The sequence below is a fragment of the Amblyomma americanum genome, chromosome 4, assembly GCF_052857255.1.
Source record: "Amblyomma americanum isolate KBUSLIRL-KWMA chromosome 4, ASM5285725v1, whole genome shotgun sequence".
Taxonomy (NCBI): Eukaryota; Metazoa; Arthropoda; class Arachnida; order Ixodida; family Ixodidae; genus Amblyomma; species Amblyomma americanum.
This window is the reverse complement of record NC_135500.1, coordinates 110,757,030-110,770,668: the sequence shown is the minus strand read 5'-3', so window position 1 is coordinate 110,770,668 and position 13,639 is coordinate 110,757,030. Positions and strand designations below refer to the sequence as shown.

Genomic DNA, 13,639 nt, shown 5'->3' with positions numbered 1-13,639 from the left:
CATACTAGAAGTTAAAAAAGGGGGGGCAGACAATGATGTACATTTTTTTCGTGTGCATTTGCCAGCTACGGCTGGTACACTTTTTTTTTCTCTGTGAAAAGTGCAACAACAGAGTTCTACATCATATGTGTTCACATCACAGGATTCAGGGTAGGCACCAACCATGGCACTGATGTAGTTTTCACTGATGTGTGTTTCAAGTGCAGTCTAGCTCGGTGTATTTGCTGTGTATTTGCTAACCACAAATGCACAAGCAAATGCATTTGCTCAGTGCAGGCTTCTTGCACTGAGTCCCGTGATACACATTGCCCTCTCCCCTCCTCTCTCTCTTCCCCACAGGTTGTTTGAGATGGGCTTCCAGGAGCAGCTGAACGAGATCCTCCACCGGCTGCCTGAGGGCCGCCAAACACTGCTGTTCTCAGCCACCCTGCCCCGGCTGCTGGTGGACTTTGCCCGGGCAGGCCTCTCTGAGCCAGTGCTCATCCGGCTCGACGTCGAGGACAAGCTCAGTGACCAGCTCAAGGTCAGGCCTTCAATCCGCTCTGCAGAGCATCTCGGCAGAGACGAAGAACCGTTGCACTTATGTTGTGCACATTTCGCAAAGCTGGATATGTAGCTTCTGTCGTAATGTTGTGCTTTCTTGTCAGGCTTACTGGGAAAGACAATGATAGGAATCAACTCAAGCTTGAACCCCCTCCCACCCGGCATCCAGTCTGAGCTGGACAAGGCAGGCCATTAAACCTGCATATCTATATGTTCATTCAAAATTACTGTGTCAACTACAATAGGTTTTTCCTTTTGTTCCCATTCCATGCATTGTTCTTTCAGTCGTTGCTGTTCTTACCTTTCTATGGTTGTGTTCTTTTGTTTTTATAGTTTTTGTCCATGTCATCCATCTCCCTTTCTAGCCTTCCTGAGTGGATTTCCAACAAAACTGTCTGAACTCCGGTCTTCTTCTGGCCTTTGGTCCGTCTTCACTTTTCCACTGATTTCGCTCTGCTTGGGGCACGCTTGTATTTTCAGCCTCACTCCACTGTGATTTTCGCTTTGCGGGCCTTCGATTTTTCCTGAAGGTGGCTTGCTTAGGAGACGTTTTTTTCGCAGCAGGCCTTTGAGGAGAAGTGGGGTTTCATCCCGCACTTTTCTTGTTTTTTGTTTGTTTGGTTCTGATTTTTTGTTGCTGTCGTTAGTTCTCACCCCCTGTGCCGTGATGTCCTTTATTACTGTTGTTTGGAGGTTGCTTGGAGAAAGTCAGTGCTTGCGAAGCTTGTGAAGCCAGCCAGGAATGTGGCCAGCAAGCGTGCCTCTGGCCGGGGTTCTGACGCAGTGAGTGCTAAGCAAGATCCACGCGGCTCGACACAGCTAAAAGCGGACACAGTGAACAATAGTGTCCGCCTAGCGTAACTTAGTAACACTGGCGCATATCTGCAATAAGGCAAACTAACTCAAATGTTAAAAGTGATGATGATGATAGGTTTTTGTTTCGCGCAAGGGCATCTAAGGCCGAAGAGCGCCAAACACAATGTTAAAAGTGCTGAATGTGAAGGCGAAGGTGAGCGAGGGCCAACGAAATGAGGGTAAGGGAGAGCCAGGGAATTTTACAAAATAAGGGAGTGCCATTGATTTAACAGCGAGGTTGAGGGAGGAAAAGCAAATACACGGGCGTTTACCCACCTCTAATCAGCGCCACAAATAAAGATAAAGGACGAGCATTGTCCTATGCTTTCCTTGCTTTCATTGTCTGTTGGCTTCCGTCACACGTGTATCATAACAAGCCTCCACATATCCTTACCCTTGTCTGGTGAAGAATTCTATGCTACCGTGCATAATATTGCTCATTATGGCAGCTTAATTGAACTCAGCTCACAACAACAAAAAGCAGTGGACTCAGCATATCTGTGAGCTTGCACTATGTTATGAGTGAAATTAGTGTTCAGACTGAGCAGGGCAACAGGACCTCTACAGTTGCTTGAACCATTTGTGTTCCATGCTGCAACGTACCGCCACTGTGCCACCTTTTAGGAACTGGTGCAGTGAACCACTTTGGAATGAAGTAAAGCTTTGCACTAGCTAATAAAGGACCATATTGTAATTTCATTCTGTTTACTTACTTAGTGATCATTTCTTATCTGATGCCTTGCGCTCAACTGAAATCTTGGTGTAAAATCAGCCTGATGGGCAATCCTACAAACGGGCCATGGTTTGTTCGCTTCCAGTGAACATGGACATCAGTTGGTCAGTTAGGTAGTCAGTTTGTTCTTCTCACTGCCATCATTTTCGCCTTCACTTTCAGACTGTGTACGTGTTGTGCCGCAGCAATGACAAGACATCCATCCTCCTCCACCTGCTCAAGCGTGTCATCAAACCCGATGAGCTGACCTTCATCTTCGTTGCCACCCGCCATCATGCTGAGTACCTCCGGGATGTGAGTTGCTCTCGCAGCCTTTTTGTTGGGGACATTGCATGCAGGAAACCTGAAGGCACACCGTATAAACTTGTGTAAGGGCCCCACTTTCTTTTTCTAGTTTGAGCGTGAATTTTGAAGACAGTCTTTTTATTGCGTTTTTAATAATTTAGTGCATGTGACGAAAGAGCGATACATAACCGAAGCAAGAACACGCATATGCCGTAATAAACATAGTAGACATGCCCAAATAGAGAGATTTTGCAAGGGCTGTTTCAAATATTTCTTTTCTCCTGTAACAGTGTCCGAATGGAATGAGCTGCCAAACGAAGTTGTAAATGCGCAATCTCAAGAACAATTTTCCATCTGTCTTGCTAAACATATGAAGCAATCAAGTATATAAAGGGAATCTTTTATTACCTGCAATTTTTCACCTGTATTTTATGACTGTACATTGTTAACACTGTTTTATTGATTCTACTGTATTCGCTGCATCTTGTTCCTGCTGGTCTGCGTATGCCACAAGTTTGATGTTGTGTCCACTCCTATCCTGGTCCAGGTTGGACCGGTAGTATGTACAAGTAAATAAATAAATAAAATTACAGTTGATTTGCATAGCTAGGCCGAATGCGAATTAAATGCACTAGCACTTTGGTTTTCAGTTTGTTTCCAGTGTTGGGATCCATGGTTCACAGATGGAAGCTGCTCGGATAGTGATAATGGGTTAATCCCCTTATATGTGGAAGTTGTCATTCTGTACTTTACATGCATAAATCTCTGGGAGTCCTCATACCACTCTTAGCGCTGTGATGCAGTGGTAAAACGATGCGCCACTGCCCTTGCATGGCAGGTGCTGCCATCGGTGGGGGATTGCGAGACCTAGGTTGCTCTTCCCGTGCAACCTTTCGTGACCACTCTTTAATTGAACTGCCACCTGCCATGTTCGGCAGTGTGCGTGTGCATGTGTGTGTGCACTTGCATGCGCGCGCGTGTGTGTGTACACGCACGCGCACACACGCATGTACATATTTCTGCGATCTTTGCAGTGTTTGTTTGTTCATTTTTCAAAGCTGCCGGCACGCCCCTTTATCGCTTTGTTTGCGATGCAAGATGCGACCAGATTTATCTCGATTGATCGCATCTAGGCAGAGCTGATTCTACATTGTTCCAGAATGTTCTAGCAACTTTGCACGCCTTATCCCGAAGGTTCACTATGAGCTTTAAATTGAGCACGGCCGACAGCGGCGGCCATTCTGTTCTACAACCGCCGAGCATGCTTGTTGCTACGCCACTGTCGAGCGATTCAGCCCATTGCGGGCGCAAGTCAGCCCAAATAAAGAGTTTTGTTTAGACACTATTTTCGCAGCCTTTCTGCTCTCCGGACTGCAGTCACCACTTCGTGACAATATATACACAGTAGAATCTTGGTGACACGAGCCTGGTTGACACGAATTTCGTGATGATACGGATTCGCGAAATTGCCCGGTTACAGTGCATTGTGTACAATGTGCAGAATTTCGGATGTTCCAAACTCTCTCCCTCGTCTCTACGGATGATACGAACGCGCGAGCCACAACCGCACCCTCGAGCACTAAGCACTGCCCGCACATCGCCGACGTTGCGATCGCTAATCGAGCAGTACACACAGCGCGCAGTGAGCGGCGGTGCGCGGCCTGCACATCGCCCAAGTCGTGATCGGTAATCGCGTGGCCTGCACATCGCCAAAGTCGCGACCGCTTATCACGCAGTACGCACCGTGCACATTGAGCGGCGGTGCGCCGCTCGCATACCGCCAAAGTCGCGCTCGGCCCGCACATTGCCAAAGTCGCGATCACTAATCGCGCCAGCAGCACATCCCAAAGTCGCGATCGCTAATCGCGCGGCACACACCACAAGCAGCAAGCTGTGAGCACACAGCAGTGAATAAATCCCGTCAGCCTTAAACACATCGGTGTGAATGCATTTTTCATATTTCTACATATGAATTTTGTTCATTTGGATGATATGAAATTTTCGCGACCCCATGTGATTCGTATCACCGAGATTCTACTGTGTGTATATATATATATATATATATATATATATATATATATATATATATATATATATATATATATATACGCACTCCGGTACTCACCTATGGGGCAGAAACGTGGAGGCTAACGAAAAGAATTCAGCTTAAGTGAAGGACAACGCAGCGAGCCATGGAAAGAAAAATGATATGTGTAACGTTAAGAGACCGCAAGCGGGCAGTGTGGGTGAGGGAACAAAGGCGGGTTAATGATATCCTAGTCAAAATCAAAAAGAGGAAGAATTGGGCTTGGGCAGGGCATGTAATGCGAAGGCAAGATAAACAAGGTCCTTAAAGGGGCCCCGAAACACATAATCAGTGCATTGTTTTACCTCTTGGTTAAATAGAATGAGTTATAGTGATGCTATTAGCATCGGCCGTACCTCATATACTCCGGTTTTTAATATTTTAATTAGCTCGCGAAAACAAATTCATGGCGCTGACTGTGTCACCATACAGTGGCAGTTTTTAGCAGTTGATATGACATCACTTGGTGGGAGCTTGATGATTGGAGAAACAGTAAATATACTGCAAATTGAGTTAATAACTAGAGATACATTCTTTCACGTTTTTGTGTTTTATATTACATCAACAAAACCAACTTGTTTGCCTTAGATAAAAGGGCTGTAAAGCAAATAAAACAAAAATACGCCACCAGAGGCTCTGGCTACTTTTTGCATAAAAGGACTTTGCGCCTCTCTGTAAACATCCTACGATCTAGCACACAACACTTATGGCTACTCTCTATGTACCTCAGAACGGCTTTGCGGAATCGATCCGATCGAGCCATTGCACTCTTTAAGTGTTTGTTTTGGTCCCAAGGAAGGATACAAAGAAAAAAAGCTGTTCGTTTCACATTTAGCAGAGCGCATCGTCAGCTTGTGGAAGATCACCGGGAGGCAGCGCCAGATGGCGCCACATTCCTGTCAACAGCGTGCGCCAGTTGCTCGCCACGACCAACCAGTGCGCTAGGAGCGATGGGCCATGGTAGGCGGTAAGCAGTAGCGGTACGCGCTATGCTAAATGTGTCTGATATCTTGCGCATACCGTCACACCGTTGCAGTATCTCGCGCTTGAATTCGAATCCAGTTCGGATCCATAAGTCAGGGAACGTCACTGATCAGTGTTCTCTTCTGCGCCGTCGACGTGACGATGAAGCATCACTGGGTCAGCTGGGCGTTCACATGGTTGTTGTAACCATGCAAACGGCGCTGCCAGCCTTGGCAAAAAAGAGTTAGAGAGAACAGGCAACCATGGAGTGCAAACTTCCGCGACGTGCTCAGATAGGCTATTCTGATCGGTCCCCCCAAGTGTCGTCATTGGGAGAGTGAAATGGGAATGGGAAGCTGCACGAAAATCGAGTTGAGGGCAGCATTTTGTTTGCTTGTATTTTGAAATTTCTTCATTGAATAACTCCCGTTCCTATGCATCGATTCTCGTAATTCTTTTTGAGTCAGCATCTGTGTGACATAAAGAATCCATCTGAAGTGTAATCGGCATCCGTTCAAGCAGTGTTTCGCAGACCCTTTAAGGATAACAGAGTGGATTCCAAGAGAAGGCAAGCGTAACAAGGGGCGGCAGAAGATTAGGTGGGTGGATGAGATTAAGAAGTTTAGTTTACAGGCATAGGGTGGGCGCAGCTGGCAAAGGACAGGGTTAATTGGAGAGTCATGAGAGAGGCCTTTGCCGTGCAGTGGGTGTAGTCAGGCTGATGATGATGATGTGTGTACACACACATACACACACACACACACACACACACACACACACACACACACACACACCTGGCAGGTTGCCCACAACCGGTGGGCAGGTGGGCAGCTTGCCACAAAGCAAGCTTCAGACATTGGGTTTTTGCAAGAATGCGGGTAGTAGTGCTACTGTGCTAAAAACATATAACCGTTTTCTTTTCTGAGTTATGTAGTCCAAAATGGCGTGCGGCCCTGACACGAGATTATACAGTAATTAAAGTTGCTACTTTTCTGCACCGGAAAATTTTTAGTTCTGTGAATTGAGGATAAAAAACCTGCAATATTCTGCGGGAAGCTTTCCACACATTAACTCACAGGCATTATAAAAAAAAAAAAGAGGATGTCGCTGTACTGACACAGAATGCTGCAAAAAATGCTAAAATTCATGATTTTATGCGGCATCGCAGGAAACTAGGTGTATTATGCATAATATATGCCCAAGAAAGTTCCAAGCATTGTTGAAGCATTTTTTCGAAGGATTTCATGCTGAATGTGGTTTCACTTTCTGCAGTGTGCCTCCGCACGTGAGCGGCTTAGACAAAAATTTGTTGTGACACCAATAAAATGCTAGTCATGGCAGTGAGATTAGCCACATTTTTTTCTTTTTCTCTTTCCCCGGTCTTTGTCCTTGACGCACGCTATGCAAAGATCCTGGAGCGTGCTGGCATGCCTTGCACGTACGTGTACAGCAGCCTGGACCAGGCGGCCCGGCGCATCAACGTGTCCAAGTTCCGGGCGCGCCAGGTGCCAGTCATGCTGGTCACGGACGTGGCTGCCCGAGGCCTCGACATCCCCTTGCTGGACAATGTGGTCAACTACAGCTTCCCACCCAGGCCCAAGCTGTTCGTGCACCGCGTTGGTAGGTGGTTCACCCTTCGTGGCTCTCACAGGTTTCTCAGTGTCATCTTTGAGAAATTAACACACAGCTACAGTTGCTGCTGTTGCCGCTTTTCTTCAACCATCTCGGTTGCTGTGAGCTGTCAGCACAAGTAAAGTAATCGATACATTAGCTGACCGATTTTTCGGACTCCAGTAATTTGCACTTGCGCAATATTCTGGACCTCGCTAAGGAACCATCAGGCACCTCATAAGAACATGTACATCTTCGGCATTGTTATTGCGCTACTCATGGTTTACACAAACAAGAACGACATATACAGACAGGGCGCAAACTATCAACTGATTTTATTGCGTGGGAAATTTGTTTTATATGAACTGTTAAGATGAAAAAAGAAGGGACACAAAAATGGCCAGGTTTAGCTTGGTTAAGCCAAGAATGCGTTGCATATCTCGATGGAGTTCCGTGCTGCTCCGTTGACTCGATAGGCTATTGACTCGATCGCCATTGAAACTGCCCATGTAGCAGCGCTCGATCGCCTTTGAGTCGATAGACTATCGGTTCGAGGGCCCTCGAAATGCCCGTGTGACAGGGGTATAAGACTGTACCGGCGAAGGAGCGCAGCTCTTTTATACATATGCCGTGACGTCAATCATAGCACAGCGCCCCTAGCGGGAGGAGCGGGAGTCAGGTGGTGGCTGCGACCGTGCGCGACCGCGCCAGTTGGGGCCCAGCGTTTCCTCCGTGACGTCACGCGCCGGCACAGCGCCCCTAGCGGGAGGAGCGGGAGTCAGGTGGTGGCTGCGACCGCGCGAGTTGGGGCCCAGCTTTTTTTCCGGCTGTCGTGACGTCACGTCACGTGGTTTGGTGGCTGCCCGGCCGCGCCCAAGGGCTGAACTGAGTGATTGCAATATGCAACGCATAATAGTGGCTTCATGGAGATGAGTTTTCTGATCTTCTTCTGCTGACAGGCATGCGTGGAGGATGCAGTCTTTTCACTTCCTTAAAAAGTTAATCTCTCGCTTCGTCAGCAGCGCTACCGAAGGGTCGCTTATGCAAGTGCCTTCCTTTCTCAGACGTCATGCAAAATGCTTCATATAGCTCCCTTTGCATATTATCTTGGGATCGAAGGATGACAGTGGTGCTATCAAGCAATGGCTTACAGTTTTTGCACTTGGAGCAATGCGTCGCCAGATTACCCGATACAAAGGGAGCTATATGAAGCATTTTGCATGACGTCTGAGAAGGAAGGCAATTGCGTAAGCGACCCTTCGGTAGCGCTGACGAAGCGAGAGATTAACTTTTTAAGGAAGTGAAAAGACTGCATCCTCCACGCATGCCTGTCAGCAGAAGATTAGACAACTCATCTCCATGAAGCCTCTTGTTTTTTGTGTCCCTTCTTTTTTCATCTTAACAGTTCATATAAAACGAATTTCCCATGCAATAAAATCAGTTCATAGTTTGCACCCTGTCTGTATGTGTGGTTCCTTTTGTGTAAACCATGAGTAGCACAATAACGATGTCGAAGATTGCAAACCAACTAGGCCCATTTGAAGCTCTTCTTAGATAACATGTACATTTTCATGACCGATATTTCGTACTCAATGGAGTCTGAAAGTTAATTTTTAAGATTATAATAGATGCCAGCCATACTGTGGAGATCATTTTTCAACCAAGGATTTGTTTTTTAGGGTATGCCCATACACGAGTGGGCATCACTGTTGCAACCAACTGGACCTCGGCTGCTGTGAAAGGTGCCATCTTGGATTTAAATGGACTCGGTCCGACAGACTGGCTTGCATAGGCTTGGCTATATCTTCTTAATGGGTGTCACTTGAAGTAATGGCTGGATGGCACGCTCTTAGTTGCCATTGGCCAACAAAGCACGTGCGATCGCGTTGAAAACAAGACAGCTGCAGCATCCACCTTGGCTTAGTCTGCACAACCCGCAGTGCAGGAGAGGTGAGGGGGAAATTCGGAGGCGCTCGCTTCCGCTTGCATCGAACTCTCTTGATCTTCGTGAGCGTTGCTGCACGTGGAAACTGGCTGTTCTGGCTTTGCAAGGTGCGTGCATTTGTTCGCAGCATGACTTGCAGCCAAATTGCACCGCCTGGTATCACGAGGTAGAGCGACTATCGGGATGCAAGGTGATGCGGACATGATGAAAGAATCACTGTGGCTCAGATAAAGTCTAATATTGACTTATATTAGACTAGTAATAAAGGCTTTTAAAGAACGGTGCGGTGGTTTGAATTTCACTTGTGAAGCTCTTAGAAACGAATCAATTCAGTTTTTGGATCTGTCTTTAATTTTTGAAGGTAACCACGTGGGCTGGTTATTTTCCCCAAGGTCTGTCAAGCTGTTGTTAAATTTTTTTTTCGAATCATTCGAAGCTGATTAAGAATGGCATTGCATCAAAAGCATTGAAGTCGGCATTGATCAAGTCCTGTTCCCATCGGACTGTCAGCGCATTCGCCGAACAGGTGACCAGACTGAAGAACGCAGGGTTCCCAGACTCTGTGTTGACAGTGGCGGTGCAGAAGATTTTAAAGGATCAGAAGGAAAACCTAAAGGGGAAAAGGGCACAAAAAAAGACGAGCCCAGAATGGAAAAAGTTTTCCATTCTCCCGTGTGTTCAGGGTGTCTCCCACAGCCTTAAGAAGGTTGCCCACCGTTATGACGTGGACATGGTATTTTCGGCAAAAAACAACTTTGGCTGAATCTGTGCTGCCATTGAGAGGCATGATGCACCGCGGGGGAGAAGGAATGGGTGTGGCGTGAGTCACTCCGATCTGTTAGTTGGTTGTGCTTGTGGGGTGGTATACTCCATTCCTTTACCTTGTGGCCTGCATTACACGAATCAGATGGGGCGCTGTCTGAACGTATGTCTTCGGAAACATGCTAGGTCACTTGAAGGCAGTTCGGGGACTCGCTTGACAAAGCATGTTAAGAGTCACAAGTGCACACCACTCTTCGAATTCTTTCGTGTATTGTGGAGACACAGAGATAAGACAGCCCGGGAGGGAGATTATGGAGGCTTTTTAGAGTAAGAAAGGCAGCTGATACCTGTGTGAGTGCAGGTTACTCCAGGCTATTAGTTGATACAGAGTTTGCCTTACTTGATAATGACTATCCCTGTAGTAGGGCTTGAGTTGTGGTGTTGTGTCACGTGCTCTTCTTCACATGCGGTTCTATCATGATCTGGACTGCGCATGTTGTGTCCTTTTGTTTTTATATTTTCTTCTGTGTATATATTTCGTGTCCCAATAAATTTTTCCAGTTGATAGTGAGCACTTGTTCTGTCTTTCTTCTTTGTCCTGGTTTGTTTGGTGCTGCAACAACATGGATCCATACCATCTTGCCCAATTTTCTACCCTTTTGTAATATTATCGCTTGCAAGCGGAACATTGGTAGTGGCAAAGTTTGCAATTGTCAAAGCTGTTTTTTTTTTTTTTTTGCAGAAAGGTTTTTTTTTTTTAAGTTAATGAATTTTTCAGACTGATTATTTGGACCATTTTTCAGGTCCCGCTGAGTCCAAAAAAGCGGTTGACGACAGTATTGAATTCGATGTGATTGTCTGGTATTCAAAATCAAAGTATTTCTCTCAAACAAATACGTTTCTGGAAAGCTTGCTTTGTGCGGTTTCAGTTCAATATACCTCCTTCGGGGGATGGCTCCACGGCACGTGCGCAACTAAGGCCGCAACTCCATGGACACTTCCAAGGCTTATGCTGTGCACACCTGCACGCCCACATGAATGCCAGAGCCACTCTGCGCATGCATGCGGCAGCAGACGCTAGCAGGTGCAATCGCGGTACCCAGCTCTGTACCTGCAATGTTTCTGTACCCACACTACCTGCACCGCGCATTTGTCGTAACCGGCATGGTGGAGTACATCAATTTTAGGACATGCAGCTCACTTGACTTTTTCATGACGAGTCTGAGCTGACTGTAGCTGCCGCAGCCACTCTTCTGCACGTGAAATGTGCCAATAAAGGGCAACGGTGTGAGCACGAGAGGGAGGCTAACGTGAGGCACATGAAGATGGGGACCATTTTCCGACGCCTGACACGGGGTGGTGCTGGGTGCGCGAACTTGCGGCTTGTATGCCTTGCAGCTGTTCATGGAGTTGCTGCTTAAAAGCAACAACCACGCTACAGCGCACTCACAGTTGAAGCCAGTTGTCAGAGGTCGCACAAAGAGTTCCCTGAGTTCCCAAAGAGTTCCGTGAGTTTCCAGCAGCCTTTTTGCAGAAGGTCGACCCAACTTCTGTAAGTGTGACAAGGCTTTGTGTGGTAGAAAAGTACATGATTTTTAAAGGCTTTTTGTGCTGAAGAGCTTGTTTTGTGTATAAATATATGCTGAAATTACTATTAGAAGAAGGTCACTGTTCCAATTTTCTTTTAATCTAAACAGCCACTATAATCGCACAAGCTAAGTCTGAATGCCCAGTTTTACATTGGTTAGGTCTTGAGTTTTTGCATCAACAGGGGTTCTCAAACTCGGTTCCGTGGAACCCTTGGGCCCCTCTGAGCGCCTTTTTTGAGGAGGTTCCCAGAGCATCTAAATTCATGCATGCCTCCACCCTTGTCTTTCTTTTGTACACTTTATTTTAGACTGATCATACTGTAACTGCTTCTGACAGGCTGAGTGTATGGCCATTTGGAGGAATTGTTAACTGAATTCGGACACTTTTTGGCGGAGCCATGTGCATCTGCATGCTTTTTAATTTTGCACACATGTTAGGCAGGAAGGGATGAAAGCCAAGCCACATAATGTTCCACGGCACTTTTTGATGCCATTACAGTGCAGGTTCCAGTAGCGCACGTGCCTGCAACTGCAAGAAAGAGAATCACTTGCACGGCCCACTCTGTCTTTCAGGCCGTGTTGCACGTGCGGGTCGCACGGGCACTGCCTACTCCCTGGTCGCCCCAGATGAGGCTCCGTACCTGCTTGACCTGCATCTGTTCCTGGGACGGGAGCTTCGCTTTCCCGATGACACCTCCAGTACTCAAGGCATGTCTTTCCACTTGTTGCTTTCGTCTAGGACAAGACACTTAGTGGCACCGTTTTGTATGCTCCTTTTCTTCGCCATGCTTAAGGGTTTTTGAAATGCAGTGCTACCATGCTTGGTGCACCTGGAATGTACAGCTTTCGAATTCTTTATTAATTTGATGGCATCATCAGAGAGTCGCAAAACGGAGAAAGTTAAATGCTCATAGAGTGTGCTGCACAGAGTCTTCATACAATGTGCATTGTCTGCTTAGCTGTTCTGCTGTTCTGACACCACCCCCACTGCTCGTCCGCTCACGCCCGAGCAGAGTGGCTGGGATTGTGGTGGTCCAGCACTAAGAAAACAGCGCCAGTCCACCCAAAACTGAAGTGGTCAAAAGCAGAAATCCCCTTTTTCAGTATGTTCTCTTGAGTTTCTGGAAAAATATTTATGTGTCCTTAACTTTTCAAAGCTTTTTCTTTGTTTAAAAACCAAGAACAGCTATGCTAACCGTGCCTGTCTAAAGTTGCACCCCGGTTGGCGTCATTTTTAAACGTGTTCTGGCGCTCATTCGAGTGCACTGTTTGGAGGCTGTGTTTTTTAGGAATCCTGGCTTTTTTTAAGTGAAAAATTTAAAAAATTACATTTTTGGTCAGTTTTACAGATTTGAGCTGGATTACAGTCTTCACCTTATTTTTCTGTCCTGACGGGACCTGTAAAATGGTCCAAATAGCCAACAAGTTTGAAAAATGCATAAATTTTGATGATCGCTTTTAGATGAGATGATGTAATAGAGAAAGAGTGACGAGCACAATCACAATCTGTCACACAAGCATGTCATCGTCATCATCAGCATAACTACGTCCACTGCAGTGCAAAGGCTTCTTCCATGTCTCTCCAATAGACCGATTTCGCAAAGCTCACTGCACATGCACACGTTTACGGGAAGGGGCCAAGCGCCATCTTGGTTATAGTCTTTCGTGGCGTCGTCTACACGCCAACCCACTTTATTGCGCCTTGATCAGCATTATACTCGTTCACAGTAGCTTTCCACCGTTTCATTTATATTGTGTTGAACTAAAGGGAACAGAGCGCCACTGCGGAGTTTAGAGGGGTGCAGTGCTAACTGCAGCAGATGCAGCGCTGAGAGGCTATTCAGTTGCTGCTGGGAGTGGAGTGACTGTGGCGACGATGCTGTGCTTATTGTTGGCACCTTTCGTTAAAAATGTTGCAGCTATGCGCTTTTTGCTCATTTTTGCTCGTTCTGCTCATTTTGCAAGCAAAGCTTTTCTACTCATAGCGACACACTCCTTCAGAGAGTGTTTACATTTCTTGTCGCCTCACTTCGCCTTGTTAATTTTCGCCGTATCCATCTAGGCATTCACTATAGCCGTATTTCAGTACGTTTGCTGTCTATTTTTAATTGTGGTCATTGTTTAAAACTGAACATGCGGCAGTTTTTTCTTATTATTCATACGCACATATAAATATCTTCACGATGTTACTAACGGGTTACTAACAGGAAAGCTGAGCAGTACGGGCAAGCAATGCCGCTTTTTTAAAAAGAGCTCTTGTCAGATGC

At 46.4% G+C, this 13,639-nt stretch overlaps 1 protein-coding gene across 2 annotated transcripts in view; it reads left to right on the top strand.

Moving 5' to 3' along the window:
• The window catches only part of LOC144128209 (ATP-dependent RNA helicase DDX54), a 50,450-nt gene that overhangs the window by 12,706 nt on the left and 24,105 nt on the right, over positions 1-13,639 (top strand). For both annotated transcript variants that reach the window (XR_013313723.1, XM_077661427.1), the window contains exons 6-9: positions 340-523; positions 2,294-2,425; positions 6,875-7,085; positions 11,946-12,080. Coding sequence is in view for 1 of the 2 variants with exons in the window: in XM_077661427.1 (XP_077517553.1) it covers positions 340-523; positions 2,294-2,425; positions 6,875-7,085; positions 11,946-12,080 (662 nt within the window). In the remaining variant the exon portion in view is untranslated. The remainder of the gene's footprint in view (positions 1-339; positions 524-2,293; positions 2,426-6,874; positions 7,086-11,945; positions 12,081-13,639) is intronic.